Here is an 18,558-nt window from a genome sequence, read left to right as displayed (position 1 = left end):
AGAATAAGTCCCCTTTTTAGTAGGAAACCTCAAAATCAGAAGGTAAGAAAAGTAAAACTTATGTTTTAGTATCAATATAATTAATACAGTTCCCTTGAAATAAAGCCCATATATGTCCTTTGTTATGCCTTATATGACTTTATTATTGTATACATTAGTAGTGATGTCACAATATCTTGTAGTTGATGTTAATTCATTTCAATTATTTTTTCATACCTCACAGATTAATTTATCTTAATTATAGTTTTTAATCCTCTATATATTTTGTGCAAAGTCATCCCAAAAAGAGAGAGTGTATAAATCAACATAATAATTTCTCCAAGTTATCACTGTTCCCTGTTTAAAAAGTATGGTACTTTTATAACTTTATTAGATTTATTTTAGAAAAGTGTTTATAACTGTGTAGAATTGAGGCCAAGTGCACTCTGAGGACAGCTGAAATTGAAGGATACATTTTATGATCTTCTCAAAAGGCTCTATAAGCAAACTTTTGGAAGTTTGAGTTTCTTGAAGGAGCTTAATACACTGTTAAATTATTGTTCAGCAAAGCATAACATACTTGACCATTCATCACCTGTTGATTACAATTCTGTTTCAACATCAGAAACTTTGTCAGAGTAAACTTTGTTATTTATAGGCTAAGGCCATAATCAACATTATACTTGTAGAAATATTTGCATTTCTTATAGCATTCTGTATGTATACTTTTATTGCATGCATTATCTGAGTGCATAAAATAACAATTTCTTCAATTTATTTGAATTTTTTAACGAAATTTACTTTCTAATTACAGGTGGCCTGCATGCAATTTATAAATGCCCTTGTGACTTCTCCTTATGAACTTGATTTTCGAATACATTTAAGGAATGAATTCCTACGTTCAGGACTAAAAACAATATTACCAGTAAGTTGAGTTTATACATTTATTATGCTGATGAATTTTAATATTGTTCTGTCTTTGGACAATTTGATGCACAATAAACAAATGTGCTTTGCTATTTTCTTTTGTAAACCATTGCACATTTTTAAGCTTTTAACTTACATTAATATCAGTTTATATATTAGTGATGATTTGGAATTCAGCTAATGATATGCCCTTAAGTGATCTGTTTTGGGTGTTTACTCATTTATTTATTTTGCCTTCTTATGTGAAAATGGAATTCCTTTTCTTTAAAACTGAATTTATATGCACATGATAGAGACTTTTTGCAATTTCAAATTTAATTTAAAAATTTTGGTTTTTACTTTAATAACAAAATGATTTCATTTGTCTTCAGTATATGTATGCATAGGTTTTTTTAAAAGTCTTTATTTATTTGAGAGGTAGAGTTACAGACAGAGAAAGGGAGAGACAGAGAGAAAGGTCTTCCATCTGCTGTTCATTCCCAAAATATCTGCAAAAGCTGGAGCTGAGCTGATCCAAAGCCAGGAGCCAGGAGCTTCTTCTGGGTCTCCCACATGGGTGCAGGGGCCTAAGCATTTGGGGCATCTTCTGCTGCTTTCCCAATTCATAGCAGAGAGCTGGAGCCAGGACTCGAACTAGCACCCCTATGGGATACTGGATACCGGCGCCACATGTGGAAGGAAGCCTACTTTACAGGCAGATTCAGACAGAGAGAGAGACAGAGAGAAAGGTCGTGCTTTCCATTGGTTTACTCCCCAAATGGCTGCTATGGCTGGTATGCTCCGGCTGGCGCGCTACGCCGATCTGAAGCCAGGAGCCAGGTGCTTCTCCTGGTCTCCCATGCGGGTGCAGGGCCCAAGGAGTTGGACCATCCTCCACTGCAGGAATGGAGTTTTAATTAGAATAATCTGAACATATTGCTTAAGAATGATATTCTTTGTACAGTTCTTTGGGAACTTTTCTAAAGAAAATCATTATATTTCTTAAATTGAATGTATTTGCTCTAATTATGATATTGCTGAAAACATTTTTGTAATAATTTTATAGCCTGGATCTGAGATAAATGAGCATATTTACTCTATATATACAAATCTAGCTTTATATTTTAAGTATACTAAACTAAAGAATGGCTTTATTCAAGACCATGTCATTGTTAAAGGAGATAAGAGAATCTCACTTCATTTTACTACTCAAAATACCTGAGAGACAAAAGTAAAGGTACACTGTGGTGTAGCAGGTAAAGTTGCTGCCTTCAGTGCTGGCATCCCATATGGGCACCAGTTTGAGTCCTGATCCAGCTCTCTGCTATGGCCTGGGAAAGCAGTAGAAGATGGCCCAAGTCCTTGAGTACCTCTACCCATGAGGGTTGCCCAGAAGAAGCTCCTGGCTTCGGATCGGGGCAGCTCTAGTCATTGTAGCCAATTGGGGAGTGAACCAGCGGATGGAATACCTCTCTCTCTCTCTCTCTCTCTGCCCCTTGTTCTCTCTCTGTGTAACTCTGACTTTCAAATAAATAAATAAATATTTTTTTTAAAAGAAGTAGAGCAGGAAGAGGGGTGAGAGTGTGGATTGGTACTCTGGGAAGATTCACCATGTTCCTAAAGTTGTAATTATAAAATGTCAGAAGTTTGTATTCCTTAAATAAAAAGCTTCTGGGGAAAAAAAAAAAGAAGTAGAGCAGCTGGGATATGAACCACCACCTATATGTGATGTCAGCATTGCATGTGACAGATTTACCTGCTATGCCACAATCCTGGCCCCAATATATGTATTCTTTTTTTTAAAAAAAAGATTTATTTTATTTATTTGAAAGAGTTACAAAGAGAGCTAGAGACAGAGAGAGCTAGAGACAGAGAGAAAGGTCTTCCATCTGCTGGTTCACTCCCCAAATGGCTGCAACGGCCAGAGCTGAGCTGATCCGAAGCCAGGAGCCAGGAGCTTATTCCTGGTCTCCCACATGGGCGAGGGGTCCAAGGACTTGGGCCATCTTTCACTGCCTTCCCAGGCCATAGCAGAGAGCCAGATCAGTATAATTTGGGACATGCTCAAGCTGACTTGCCCCAAATGGTAGAGTTAAAAACATACCAGGGGATTCCAATTCAATCCCATCAAGGTGGCATGTACCAATGCCATCTCACTAGTACAAGTGATCAATTTCAGTTCACAATTGATCATAATGAAAGGACTAAGAGTCAAAGGGAGCACATAAACAAATCTAGTACCTGCTAACACTAACCGATGGAATAAATAAAGGGGAGAGTGATCCAACATGGGAAGTGAGATACTCAGCAGACTCATAGAATGGCAGATGTCCTAAATAGCACTCTGGCCTCAGAATCAGCCCTAAAGGCATTCGGATCTGGCTGAAAAGCCCATGAGAGTATTTCAGGCTTGGAAAGCCAAGACACTCTGGCAAAAGATCTCTGCGAGTGAGATCCCAGTGGAAAGAACAGGTCTTCAAAGAAGGAGGTACCTTTCTCTGAAGGGAGGAGAGAACCTCCACTTTGACTATGACCTTGTCTAAACAAGATAAGAATCGGAGAACTCAGAGGGCTTCCATAGCCTTGGAAACTCATGACTGGAGCATAGGGAGATTACTGATGCCATAGACAGGAGTGTCAATTGGTAAAGTCAACAACAGGAGTCACTGTGCACTTACTCCTCATGTAGGATCTCTGTCCTTAATGTGCTGTGTATTGAGATTTAATGCTATAACGAGTACCCAAACAATATATTTCACTTTGTGTTTCTATGGGGGTGCAAACTGTTGAAATCTTTACTTAATGTATACTAAACTGATCCTCTGTAAAAAAAAAAAAAAAAAAAAAAAAAGAAATTATCAACTCCCAACTTGACTCTCACTGGGATTAAACATGACAATAGGTCTGCTCTGATTTCATCATCATTTAAAAAAAATCATCTATTATTTTTCACTTAATGTTTCTGTGTGGGAGCAAACTGTTGAAATCCTTACTTAATGTATACTAAGCTGATCTTCTGTATATTAAGATAATCGAAAATGAATCTTGATGTGAATGGAAGGGGAGAGGGAGTGGGAAAGGGGAGGGTAGTGGGTGGGAGGGACGGTATGTGGGGGAAGACATTGTAATCCATAAATCGTACTTTGGAAATTTATATTCATTAAATAAAAGTTAAAAAAAAAAAAAAAGAAGTGGAGCAGCCGGGACTCAAACTGGCATCCATATGGGATACCAACGCAGCAGGCCAGGGCTGTAACCAACTATGCTGCAGTGCCGGCCCCAATATATATATTCTTGATAGTCTCACCTAGACGTCTCTTTAACTGTCACATGTCTTTAATGTGCGCTGCTTCTCAGATGATAGTTACTTCCCCAAAAAAAGTGGAAAGGATCATATTTCCTCTCTTAAATTTTGATAATAGAGCCTACAGCTATTCTCAGAATCTTTTTCTCTAAGACAATGGAGCCGAAAATAACTAAATATAGCTCTGATTCTCAACCAAGGATTTGGACATGTTCCCCTAAAGAGAGATCACCTCTCACTGGAGATGGGCAGAGGTTTGGTTTGGAAAAAAAAAATCCTCCTCAAGTATTTCTGATATGCAGGATGAGAATCAGAATCTAGGCAGATAGATCTTGAGAAGATTAGAGATAATTTTTTTAGTATTAGAGATTTTGCTTTGTTTGTTGTAGTTTCATTACCACAATTTGGAAAAGGACAGAGTGGCCATACTTTTTTATATACTTCCCACGTCAACTTCTGTCTATTTAACTCAACATTTACCTTTAAACCGCCTTTACACATGCACTGAAGCTTTATAATCAGATGAGCTTTGAAATCCTTACTGTTTCCTAATTTTATGCAAAATTCTAACAAGAGGAGTACCTTACTTTTCCAGAATACAGATATTCTAAGCAGCAAATTAGACATGGCTGGGGGTAATATTCATTTAGTTTCATATATCAAATGTTATACCTATTTAGAAGCAGTAAATAGTAGGGAAAAATAGTACCTACTGTGTCAGTAAACCTTGAGAGTGCCATAACATTATAGTTGAGTGGAACTCTTTCCTAATAATTATAAGTATCCTCAATACAAGACAGTTTTTTCGTTATATCCTGTAGAAGTTTATTTCCAAAATGTCCCCCATCCCTATGATTAGATGTTGGTGTTTAAAAGGATTTGATATTTCATTTCCATGGAAAGTTCACTTTTGATGAATTTGCTTTAGCAATTTGAAATAAATGAGTTGTTATATACTTTACAGTGATATTTTAAAATAATCTTTGCTGGGTACTTAATTGACACTGATTTCTGTGAAATTTTCTCCGTCTTCCTCTTATTGTATCAAATAAAATAAATAGGACATATAAAGGAGCAATGTAGGAAGAATTTATATTTATAGACAGTGAACATACCTTCTTTCTTTTAAGAGACAAACCATTTCTTATTCTTTTGAAGATTCAATTTTGATGGCTTGACTGGTAATCCATAGTGTACTGTTAATAGACTTTGATTTAGATTGAAGTATAGTATATTATACTTAATTATATGTTTTAGAAATTCTGTAAAATAATTGCATATCTATACAGCAGATATATTTAAAAATTGGCTGAAACACATTTACAATATATCACAAAATAGGATAATTCTATAATTTTGTGATATTCTACATTTTAAAATATAAAAGTTTGGTGATACCTCTTCATTTTCTATCATATTATTTGTTGTATGTAAAAAGGTTTATTCACTAAAGATTTCAAAAATTTATAAATGTGTTGTTCTTTTAAAAAAAAGATTATTTGAGAGTCATTGTTACAGAGAGAGAGGAGAGGGTAAGACAGAGAAAGAGAGATATCCACCTGTTTGTTCCTTCCCCAAAGGCCACATTGGCCAGGGCTTGGTCAGGCCAAAGCCTGGAGCCAGGAGCATCATCTGGGTCTCCCATGTGTGTGGCAGGGGCCCAAGCACTTGGGCCATCGTCTGCTGCTTTCCCAGGCCATAGCAGGAAGCTGGATAGGATGTGTAGTGACTGGGACTTGGCACACATATCAGATGCAGGAGTTGCAGGCGGCGGCTCTTCCTGTTACTACAACGCCAGCCTCAATTTTATTTTTCAAGGTTGACTAAAACAAACTTTTAAATGTACAAATATGTATGTGTATATATGTGTTTGTATATAAGCATACATATTTATTTTAATAGGCAGAAACTATTAATACAGAATATAATATACTACATTTAAAATGCCTATATTTTTATTCTATGTTCACATGATTTGTACAGTGTAAAAAATAGCTGGACCAAAGGCCTTAATTATACATTTCACCAGTTAGATTCACTAAAAATATTTTATTATTTTTATTTTTTAAAGATTTATTTTATTTGTTTGAAAAGGAGAGGGGTAGAGAAGGAGAGACAAAGAGTTATTCCATCTACCAGTTGAATTTCCCAAATGGCTACAAAGGCTAGGACTCTGCTAGGCTGAAGGCAGGAGCCTGGAACTCTACCCAGGTCTCCCTTGTGGGTGGAAGGGGCCCAAGCACTCGGGCCATTTTCCACTGCTTTTCCAGGCACATTCGCTGGGAGCTGGATTAGTAGACGAGCAGCTGGGACTTGAACCATTGCTTTGATATGAGACGTTGGCATCATAGGTGGCGGCAGCTTAACCCACTGTGCCATAAAGCTGCCTCTCACTGAAAATATTTTTATCATTCAAAGTGTTACCCATGTTTTGTAAAGTTCTAGTGCTAATTAAAGACATTGTTTACCTTATGATTTTCTAATTTTAAGCATATTTGAATGTATTCAGGTTTTATGAAAATGTTTAAGACAGAAAAATAAAAAATACATAAGTAAGTAAAAAGCTGTTTTTATAATGACCAGAATATCAGTTGTGTTTGGGTTCTTTGATTTTCTGAATGAAGTTCAGAAATCATCCAATAATATGATCCTCCAGTGTTAAATAATTTTACCTTTCAATAAGTTTCTTCATTTCTCTTCAAAGTGGAAAACTAAATATAAAGTATGTTAATTCTAAATAGGAAACTTAGTGTAAATACATTTGTTCATTATGCTTTATATGAAATTATATAGAAACGTATAATAACTATTTTATATGCTCTATATACTGTCAAAATTATTATGTATGTGAATGCTAGAAAGATAACAGCTAGAAATTGTTTAAATGTGTTTTTGGCTTTAGTAGTAACTTTTTCATGTCCCTTTATAATTGCTCTATTACATAAATATAGAAATAAGAAATGCATCCCCTTTGGTTTGGTTTACTTAATTTGAAGTGCACCGTGCTTGCATTCCCTTTTAGAGTTCAAGCTCAGCTCTCAACATCCTAGTCTCACTTTTGATATCGCCTTTGAGCATCCACAGTTGTGATTATCGATTTGGGTTTTGAAAGCTGCAACTTAATGGACACATATTAAAAGATATTCCAGGTGATATATATTAAGCCCAACAATCTCTAGTGTGGCATGCTTCCAAATTTTTTTTTCTTTTAAACTATTATTTTGAAAATTATGAGAAGTTTGTAATGCATGTGCTTATAATGTATTACAAAAACAAATCTTTGATGCCCAAGTTGGTATTTTGTGATTAGGCTAAGCAAAAATGAAAGGTGGGCGAGGCGGTTACAAGTACAGCTTGACAAAGAGTCCTAACACCTTTTTGCTTTAAAATCACAAAATATCAGGTAAAATAAATTTATTTATTCAACTTTTCACGCCATACTTGGGACTGTTGTGCTTGAATATATCCTTGCATTTATTCTTCATTAATATAATTGATCTATATTTGCATATTTTGCCAGAGGCATATGTGAATGTTCTAACTGCATGAGTTCTTTTGCAATCTTTGATTAGTATGTTTAGTCAAAATGAGAGCACTTAATTTGGGTTGTTAGCAATTAGCTTTTTTTTTTTTTTGTTCTTTTAGAAGTCATCATTAGTTTTTTTTATGTGAATAATCAAAATCTGGGACAAGGATAGAAAATGCAATGAGGTTCTTTTAGTTTGGGATAGAGAAACTTAGCTACATTTAGTTTCTTTCGGGAAACTAAGTGCCTGGGTCAATATTTGAAATTGCTTCTCTTTGTATAAATGAGTAATTGTGTTTTGTCCTTCATTTTCAAAGTATGCTGTTGCTAGACTGTTATTTGTCTGCTAAGTTTTATGTTTCTGTATTAGGATTTAAAAGAAAAAGAGAATGAAGAACTCGACATTCAGTTGAAAGTATTTGACGAGAACAAAGAGGATGACTTAACTGAATTATCACACCGTCTCAATGACATTCGAGCTGAAATGGAATATCCTTTGACAAACCACAAAAATAATTTTTCATGTGTTGTGAAAAAAGGGGTTTGTGGCTGATTATTAGAGTTCTCATCTGCTAGTCCAATTTATATACATGTATTTGCATTAGAATTTCACTGTGATAGTGTCCTTGAAAATTCATGCTGAGGAAATGTCAGTCTGTTGTGATGATTCACACAGACCATTTGGAAATCTGCGCAATAGCTCACGTTATTATAGGTTTACTCTACTCAGTGCTTCTGTGTACACAAGAACCTAAGGCAGTGTGTCTTACATGCAAGGATGGGGAAACTTCATTGAGTCCATATGTGACTTTAGATAACATACATTTTCAGTACATTAAATGGTACTCTACTTAGAGATATAATTCAACTTAAATAAGCATCTCATTCTCTATTGAAATATTTGTGTGTCTTAACAATCACAAAAATGTTTGGATTCAATAGTATCTGACTACAATAAGGCTGTGTTGTAGAAGCATTTGAGTCAAAACAGCATATAATCTTCCTATGGCAGTGTTATTATATGAAATGATTTCAGATCTAAGAGATGGTTGCCATAGCACTGCCGGCCATTTGTTTCATGCCCATTAACTTTCTTATGGATTCTGGGGAAGTTGGGAAACATTTCAGAACCAAGGTGACCTTTGAGTGGATTCTTTTCTTTCTGATGTGTTCATCCCATGCCCCTCTAACCCCCCAAAAGCTGGAAGTGGTATTCCTTTCCTTGAAACTTCCAAGGTACTTTGTTTGTTCTATCTTATTTATGTACACTTCTCTGCCCCTGTGAGATTGAGGGCAGAAATGTTACATTTCATGTTTTCCTTTTAATGCCCCTATCGAAGTCTTACATGTAGGTATTGGTAAATGTGTGTGCAATGAATAACAGTGTTATTGTTATAAGGAATAATTTCAAGTAATTTCTTCTCAGTCATTAGCCACACAAGTCTGAAATAGCTACTCTAATTGTAAATGATTTTGATATGAATCAATAAGTATATTGACTTATATAATCCATAAAGCTTATTTTCAATCTATTCTTACCCATTTAAGGGACCTTATGAGACTTTAAAGCCACATTCTTAAGAGGGGGTCTAAGAAGTAGGCCATCATATACTTAATTCTACTTCAGAGAAATTGTTGACATTTCAGGTTATTTTTAGGATGTTTTATTTCATCTTGTCTCTTACCTTTATTTTACATCGATTTTCTAGGTCCTCACTTTTATTATAAAAGCAAATCCATTTTTGAAATATGTTCTCTACTTTAGTAAAAGCGTCTACACTTCTATAACTCTCTTTTTATATCCTAAGAAATATGTTTCAACTCCATTGTCTTTACTCTTCCATCTCTTATCAAATAATGAGAGAAAATAAGCAACAATAATTTGAGGCTTAGTAAGTATTTCATTTGTGTAAAATAAAACCGATTGTGTGGGGGGGTTGTGTTTTACCAGTTCATAGCATGTGTGTTGGCTTTCTATATTATGTGGTGGTGAAAGTATAGAAGTGGTCGCTTTCGTGAATAATGTGAGAGTACTTCATGGACAATGAAATTAAGGGGAAGGGTGTTTTAGCTAGCAGGTTAAGCTGCAGCTTACAATGCAGGCATCACACATTGGAGTATGGTTAAAGTCCTGGCTGCTCCATTTCTCATCCCCTTCCCTGGTAATGTGCCTGAGGAGGCAGTAGAAGATAGTTTAGGTATTTGGGTCTCTGCCAGCCATGTGGGAAACCCAGATGGAGTTTGTCTTCCTAGTTTTGACCTGACCTAGCTCTAGCTGTTGAGCCATTTGAAGAGTGAGGAGCAGATTGGATATCTTTCTCTCTGTTTCTCCCCTTCTCTGTGTCACTCTGCATTTCAAATAAATAAATAAAATCTTTTGTAAAACATGACAAAATCCTAATTGAGGCCAGGGATGACACTGCCCTTTACTAGGGCCATGGGTACTAGAATGGTAGTTAGAATCCTGGGAAGACGGAAAGATTTTAACAAAGAGAAAAATTATGTTTGTTTTGGTGCAAAAAAAAATTGAAACTCATGCATATTTTTTCAGAGCATTCATTTTTCCTATAAACTTACTGAATATACTTTGTGTAGTTCCTCTGTTATAACCACACCGTTTTCATGGATGGCATCACTGTTTCAATGGTATTAGCTATGATTTGGACTTTGAGATATAATGAATAGCTCATCATTAAAAGACTTGGCAGTCCAATGGACTTGCAAATGCTCTTTCAATATGTTTCTCTAGTGAAAAGATTGAAATGATTCCATAGAGTCATTTTCTAAATGTAAATGTTTAAATTTTGGATCATGGATTTGAAGGCTTAGAAATAGTAAGTGAAACAAAATAATAAGTCTGTGTTTGAAAAACAAATTATGAATGATTGAATGAATCTTTATGAATGAATCATCAGAAATTTTCAATATTTTTCCTTTACTTACTTTCTACTGATATGAATGAAGTATACCATCTTCTTTATAACATGTTGAAGGACACTGCTGCTGAAAATTATTTATTATCCATTCTACAACATTTTTTGCTCATCAGAAATGATTATTATATAAGGTGAGAGACAATTTTGAGAGTACATTATCTATGATTTGAATTGGATATTAAAGGAAATTTCACAATGTAGAGAGATCTAGGTACATATACATACATAAAGTATGAGAATGTGACTACTCTTTGTAATATTTTTAAGAAAATGTTAATCTATTTTTAAATGTGTCAGAACAGAGATCTACTCAAAAATGTGATACCCCAGTGACAGCACTTTTTGTATCGATGAGCCTGATAGATATTACTGACCCTGGGATAAATTTTCTATGCTACATACTGGGAGAACAAAGAGAGCACTGAAAATTTTATGATAGAACTTTTAAGTTCTTATGCATTTTAATAAGTAAAATTTTACTGTTATTTTGTTTTTACAATATTTAGTAATAATTGTGATTTTAACATCTAAGAAAATAATGCTAATATTTCACTTTTATAATCAGTAATGTAATTCTTCAAAATAAATAAGTTTGATAATAACACATATAGGTAAAGTTTTAGAATCTAGAAACTAGGAATATATTTGAAAGCCAAAATTTTATAAAAATGTTTCTGAGTTACTGAAATTATCTTTAGGCTGTTGACTGTGATATTATATTTAACTGTTCAAAAACTCTCAGTTGTTTTTCGTATTTCAGTTTGCATGAAATTCTGACAACCTAGGTTCTCTACTTTCTAAGAACCTGCTTGATAAAAGGGAAAAGTCAGGTATAGTCACAACAAAATTGAGAATTCTGTATCAACACACAAGTGGAGAACTGTTATAGGTTAGACTGGTACAATAATTTCGTGGGCATCATGATGTTATAGACACATAGGAATGTTAAAATATTAAATTATAGGATTTTTAAAACAGGAAAGATGTTTTATAAATGCATTTAAAGATATATAAAAATAATTAATGTTTCCTAAATTTAGCTCTGATAATTAAAAGGTACTGTACCTACTAGGAATTACTACCTAATAGGGACATCATTTGTGTGAAACTCAGGGTGAGTGAATGAGAAGTGACTCTCATTTTGTATCTTTTTTCATCCTGAGAACATCCATGTGAGGTACAAGTGCAACATGCACTTTTATTCCATTTGGGGATGATTGCCTTGTCCATTTGAGAAGCAGTTGTTTCTCTCCTTATTTACCCAAACTGGCAATGACTAGGCTAGGATTAAATTCAACATTATTTACCATAGACCCATTGATGACTTGAAGAAATCCCAGATATGTAATATATATTAATATTCTTGTTTTGGGGAGCAGTTCTATGACTAAAGACATGGGAAAGCTATTAGAATTCATGTGGCTTTGTTTTCAAATATTTAGTAGGCTGGCTAGTTACCAGCACACTAAATTGAGGAATATTTATGTCCTAATTTGTCTACAGTAGTATTTCTTACTGATTTTTCTATATTAATTTGTTGACCCCTGACAAATAATATTCTTCAAATTTTAATTGAAAGAGTGCCTTTTTTAAAAAAAATTGCAATATGTGAATGATCATTCTTAAGCCCAAAATTACCTTTTTATATCCTAAGAAATCTATCTTTCAACTGCATTGTCTTTACTCTCCAACTTTTATCAAATAATGAGATAGAAAGTAAACAACACTAATTTTAGGCTTAGTAAGCATTTATATTTTACTAATTATATTACTAAGTATGTAAGTATAAATTAGTAAGTATATTTATATAAGAATTGATATTTATATAAATATTTGTAAGAATTAGTAGGCAGAATTAGAATATGTTTTAAAATATTTTTTACTGTAAATAACTGAGGTCATGGCCATACACATTAAGTGTGTATGTATATTTATATTTATGTAAAGGATATTTTAAATTATGTTTCATAAAATAATATTTTGAATAGTCTATAACATAAAGGTTCAGTCCAATTTTGTAAGCTATTGTAACTATTTTCCATAAAAGTTCTGTAGTAAATTTTTTTTTTGACAGCAGAATTAGAGAGTGAGAGACAGAGGGAAAAGTCTTCCTTTTCAGTTGGTTCACCCCCCAAATGGCCGTTATGGCCGGCGTGCTGCGGCGATCCGAAGCCAGGAGCCAGGTGCTTCTCCTGGTCTCCCATGCGGGTGCAGGACCCAAACACTTGGGCCATCCTCCACTGCCTTCCTGGGCCACAGCAGAGAGCTGGACTGGAAGAGGAGCAACCGGGATAGAATATGGTGCCCCAACCGGGACTAGAACCCGGAGTGCTGGCACCGCAGGAGTAGGATTAGCCAAGTGAGCCACGGCGCCGGCCAGTTCTGTAGTAAATTTAAGATATTTCTTGCCACCTTGTGTAAAAAAACTCATCCCTTATAGAAATTGAAAACATGTAGATGTTTAGAACCATTTTTATATCCATGAATTTAGGACTAAGGGATCACTTGTTTTCATTAACTGTAGAAAAAAAAAAAAAGAAACAATAGCTTAAGTAAATAGATGATGTTGATAAGTTTCTTTGAATACAAACATGAATCCTTGTAAAGTCACTGAACATTGGGCATTCTTTACGTCATAAGGGATTTGGCACTATAAATGCTAGTATTTTTTAACAGCTCTAGAAAAATATTCAGTTCTTTTAAAATATGTTGAATCCCTTCTTAAGGAAACTGATGTGTGTAGGTAGAAAAGATATTCACAAATGTTTCTCTCTCTTTCAGGCCACAATATTATAAAATAATTGAGGAATGTGTTTCACAGATAGTGCTGCATTGCAGTGGTATGGACCCAGACTTCAAATATAGGCAAAGATTAGACATTGATTTCACTCATCTCATAGGTATGTAATATAATTCTCACTGTGCTTTGGTTGTGTGTCTTACACCTTCTATATAAAACTCACTCTTTAAAGGTTGGTCTCTCATTGAACTGGTATTAATATCTGATAATACACTATGTCATGGCTACTCAATTGCTATTAGTGTTAATTACTATTTTTTTTATTTTATTTAAAAAAAAATTTTTTTTGACAGGCAGAGTTAGACAGTGAGAGAGAGACAGAGAAAGGTCTTCCTTCCGTTGGTTCACCCACAAAATGGCTGCTACGGCCGGTGCGCTGCACCAATCCGAAGATAAGAGCCGGGTACTTCCTCCTGGTCTCACATGAGGGTGCAGGGCCCAAGCACTTGGGCCATTCTCCGCTGCCTTCCTGGGCCACAGCAGAGAGCTGGACTGGAAGAGGAACACTGGGACAGAACTGGCGCCCCAACCGGGACTAGAACCTGGGGTGTCGGCGCTGCAGGTGGAGGATAAGCCTAATGAGCCATGGCGCCAACCGTTAATTACTATGATCATGAAAGTTCTGCCTGTATGATTAGAAATATTGATCTATTTGATAAATTTGAACCCTCCTGGATTCAGTTTAAACTCAGTGCCCCTATGCAATGCCATTGTATTATTTTAGACACATGCCATGCTTTTTAGAAGCATGACTTTGAAGTCCCTTAGTTCAATTTCTACTGGTACCTTAGGAGTTTTGTAGAAATCACATATACAATAGGGCCTCATCAATATAACAACTACATTATTTACGCTCAATTTAAGGAAAAGAAATGCAGAGAGTTCTTCCCAGAACAATCTCTGAAGGAGAATGTGAAAGCTCTCTTGTAAAATACATTATGGTATATGTCCTTATATAGCAAAGCAATTTTATTTTTACTAATTGCAGTCATTATTGCTAAGCTTCAAACATGAACTCACTTGTTTTTAAAGAAAGAAAACAACTGTTGAATGCCAATTATGCATTATTTTTCACCCTGTATCACAGGACAGACTTATAGAAATATTCAAAAATGCATTCCTTATTGTTATTTATCATCTATTTTTTCTGGTTTTAAAGTAATATGCTCCTTATGTAGGTAATCTACTTGCTTATATAAGTGATAAACCAACAATCACATCACCATTACTCCTGTCTAGCTCAGTGTATTTCCTTCTATCTCTTGCTTTGTGTATATCTATTTATATGCTGATTTTTCGTGGTATATTATGATAATTTTTCCAAATTAACCTTCAAAATGTGACTTTTTAATGTCTGTATAATCCATCTTTTTTAAAATTTTAAATTTTTATTCATATAAGGTGAACAGATTTCATGCATTTCATTTACACAATTTTAAGCCCATAATGATAATTTCCACCCCCCCACTCCCAACCTCAATCCTCTTTCCTTCCTTTATTTTTTCTTTTTAATTTTAATAATAATATACTTTTATTTTATTATGTTTCATCCATGGGGTACCACATAAATTTTTTTTTTATTTTTTTACCTAGAAAACTTTTATTTAAGGTATACAAACTTCATGAAATTCATATATACAAATTTAGGAACACAGTGATTCTCCCAACCCTACTCTCCCTCCTGCCCACACTCCCACATTTCTTCCTCCTCCTTTTTCTATTCCCTTTCTTATTTTTTTAAGATTTATTTATTTATTTGAAAGAGTTACACAGAGAGAGGAGAGGAAGAGAGAGAGCGAGCAAGAAAGAGGTCTTCCATCTGATAGTTCACTCCCCAATTGGCTGCAGCAGCCGGAGCTGTGCCAATCCAAAGCCAGGAGCCAGGAGCTTCTTCTGGATCTCCCTCACAGGTGCAGGAGCTGAAGGACTTGGGCCATCTTGTATTGCTTTCCCAGTCTATAGCAGAGAGCTGGATTGGAAGTGGAGCAGCCGGAACTCAAACTGGCACTCATATGGGATTCCAGAGCTTCAGGCCAGGGCGTTAACCCGCTGTGCCACAGCACTGGCCCCTCCCATTCTTATTTTTTACAAAGATCTATTTTCAGTTTACTTTTATACTCATAAGATTAGCCCTTCACTAAAGAAAGAGTTCAACAAATGGTATGAAGAAGAAAAAAAAAAGCAGTGTTCCTCAATAGTTGAGATAAGGGCTAATCAAAATCATAACATCTTAAAGTGTCGATTTAACTTCTATAGATTATATTTTAGGTACTCTATTAGTTATCACCGATCAAGAACATATGATTCAATTTACTTTACAATCACAGGCTTAATCCTCTATCTAATAAAGAATTCAACTTATATCTATAACCTACCACATGACTCATCCATCCCACTCCTGGAATTTACCCAAGCAGAAAGAAATCACATGAAAGAATGATCTGTACCCCCATGCTTATTGAAACTTAATTCACAATATCTAAGATATAGGATCAACCCAAATGTCTGCCAACTGAAGACTGGATAAAGAAGTTATTGTATATATACACTATTGAATATTGCACAGTGGTAACAAAGAAAATGAAATCCTGTCATTTGCAACAAAATAGATGCAATTGGAAACCATTATAGTTATTTGAAATATGCCAGTCCCAAAATGACAAATACCATATGTTCTCCCTAATCTGTGGTACCTAAAAGATAATCCATAGAAGTGACATTGACACTTTCACACATGATGACTTTGAATAGCCCTTGTGTTGACTGTTGAGGAAAAGTGTTTTTTCTTTTCTTCATATTGTTTGTTGAACTCTTTACTTAGTGTAGGGTTAATCTTATGAGTATAAAGTTAACTGAAAATAGGTCTTTGTAAAATATAAGAATGGAAACAGGAGAGGAAGGAATAACAAAAGTGGGAGTGCAGGCAGGAGGAAGGGTAGTGCCGGAAGCACCACTTTATTCTTCAATTTGTATGTATAAAATGCATGAGGTTTGTATACTTTAATAAATTTTTTAAAAAAGAAATAAAGTAGGACTATAGACAAGGGTTATAAACAATAGTCAAATATCAAGATGACAATTTCACTCATATACATTACATTTTTGTACTCTGTATATTACCTTCAAATCAAAACATGTTTGTCTTTTGAGGGATGGCTAATTTCACTAAGCATCATGATCTCCAATTGCATCCTTTTTTTGAAAAGATAGGATTCCATTCTTTTTCTTGGCTAAGTGGTATTCCATTGTATATATGTGCCACTTGTATATGTATCACATTTTCTTTATCCAGTCATCAGTTGATGGACATCTGGGTTGATTCCATATATTAACTATTGTGAATTGAGTTGCTATAAACTTGGAGATATAGGTAAATCTTTCATATACTGATTTCATGTACTTTGGGTAAATTTCCAGGTGTAGGATGGCTTGGTCCTATGGTAGATCTATTTTCAGAAATCTGATGAATCAGCATGCTGTCTTACATAACAGTTGTACTACTTTACATTACCACCAACAGTGTATTAGAGTACCTGTTTCTCCACGTCCTTGCCAGCATTTATTAACTCTTAATTTTTGGATGATAGCCATTCTAATGTGGTGAGGTGAAACACAGTTCTGGTTTTTATTTGCATTTCCCTGATGGCTAGGGATCTTAAACATCTTTTCATGTGTCTATTGGCCATTTGTATTTTATCTTTTGAAAAATGCCTGTTCATGTCCTTTGCCCATTTCTTAACTAGATTGTTAGTTTTGTTGTACTGAATTTCTTGAGCACCTTATATATTCTACATATTAATCTTTTATAGAAGGTATACTTTGAAAATATTTTCTCCCATTCTCTCAGTTGTGACTTCCCTTTGTTGAGTATTTCTTTTGCTGTACAGAATCTTCTTACCTTGATATAGTGCCATTTGTCTATTTTTGCTTTGTTGTCTGTGCTTCTGGGGCCTTATCCAAGAAGTCTTTGCATATGCCAGTGTCTTACAGTGTTTCTAGTATGTTTTTCTCAAGGCACTTTGATGGTTTCAGGTCTTAGGTTTAGACCCTTGTGCATTGTGAGTTGATTTTTGTAAAGGGTATAAGGTAGGGGTCTTGTTTCATGCTTCTGTATATGGAGCTCCAGTTTTCTCAGCACCATTTGTTGAAGAGACTGCCTTTCTCCAGGGATTGATTTTAGCTCATTGTCAAAGATTAATTGGTTGTAGCTGTGTGGTTTCATTTCTGGGGTTTCTATTCTGGTTGATTGGAATCATATTAGATCTGTAAATTGCTTGGAGTAGTATGGATATTTTGATGATATTAATTCTTCCATTCCTGAACATTGAAGGTTTGTCCATTTTAGGGGGTCTTCTATTTTTTTCCTTAATGTTTTATAATTTTCATCGTAGGGATCTTTTACTTCCTTGTTTAAATTTATCCCAAGGTGTTTTTTTTTTTTTTTTTTGACAGGCAGAGTGGACAGTGAGAGAGAGAGACAGAGAGAAAGGTCTTCCTTTGCCATTGGTTCACCCTCCAATGGCCGCCGCGGCCGGCGCGCTGCGGCCGGCGCACCACGCTGATCTGGTGGCAGGAGCCAGGAGCCAGGTGCTTTTCCTGGTCTCCCATGGGGTGCAGGGCCCAAGCACCTGGGCCATCCTCCACTGCACTCCCTGGCCACAGCAGAGGGCTGGCCTGGAAGAGGGGCAACCGGGACAGAATCTGGCGCCCCGACCAGGACTAGAACCTGGTGTGCCGGTGCTGCTAGGCGGAGGATTAGCCTAGTGAGCCGCGGCGCCAGCCTATCCCAAGGTTTTTACATATTTTTGTAGCTACTGTGAATTGGACTAATCTTATAAGTTCTTTCTCAGACATTGCATTATTTGTGTATACAAATGCTATTGATTTTAGTGTGTAAATTTTATATTCAGTCACTTCTCCAAATTCTCTTATGAGTTCCAGTAGTCAGTGGAGATTTTTGGTCCTCCTATATATAAAATCATATCACCTGCAAACAGGGATAATTTGACTTCTTTCTTTCCAGTTTGTTTCTTTGATTTCCTTTTCTTGCCTAATGGCTCTGGCTAAAACTTCCAGAACTAGATTGAATAGCAATGGTGAAAGTGGG

General features: G+C 35.3%; 1 protein-coding gene across 3 annotated transcripts in view; it reads left to right on the top strand.

Moving 5' to 3' along the window:
* The window catches only part of DIAPH2 (diaphanous related formin 2), a 938,294-nt gene that overhangs the window by 272,005 nt on the left and 647,731 nt on the right, over positions 1–18,558 (top strand). For all 3 annotated transcript variants that reach the window (XM_051827762.2, XM_051827761.2, XM_051827763.2), the window contains 4 exons: positions 794–904; positions 8,086–8,204; positions 10,666–10,782; positions 13,433–13,551. In XM_051827762.2, coding sequence (XP_051683722.1) covers positions 794–904; positions 8,086–8,204; positions 10,666–10,782; positions 13,433–13,551 — 466 coding nt within the window. The remainder of the gene's footprint in view (positions 1–793; positions 905–8,085; positions 8,205–10,665; positions 10,783–13,432; positions 13,552–18,558) is intronic.

The sequence above is a fragment of the Oryctolagus cuniculus genome, chromosome X (assembly GCF_964237555.1).
Source record: "Oryctolagus cuniculus chromosome X, mOryCun1.1, whole genome shotgun sequence".
NCBI lineage: Eukaryota > Metazoa > Chordata > Mammalia > Lagomorpha > Leporidae > Oryctolagus > Oryctolagus cuniculus.
This window is presented reverse-complemented; position numbering and strand designations above follow the sequence as displayed.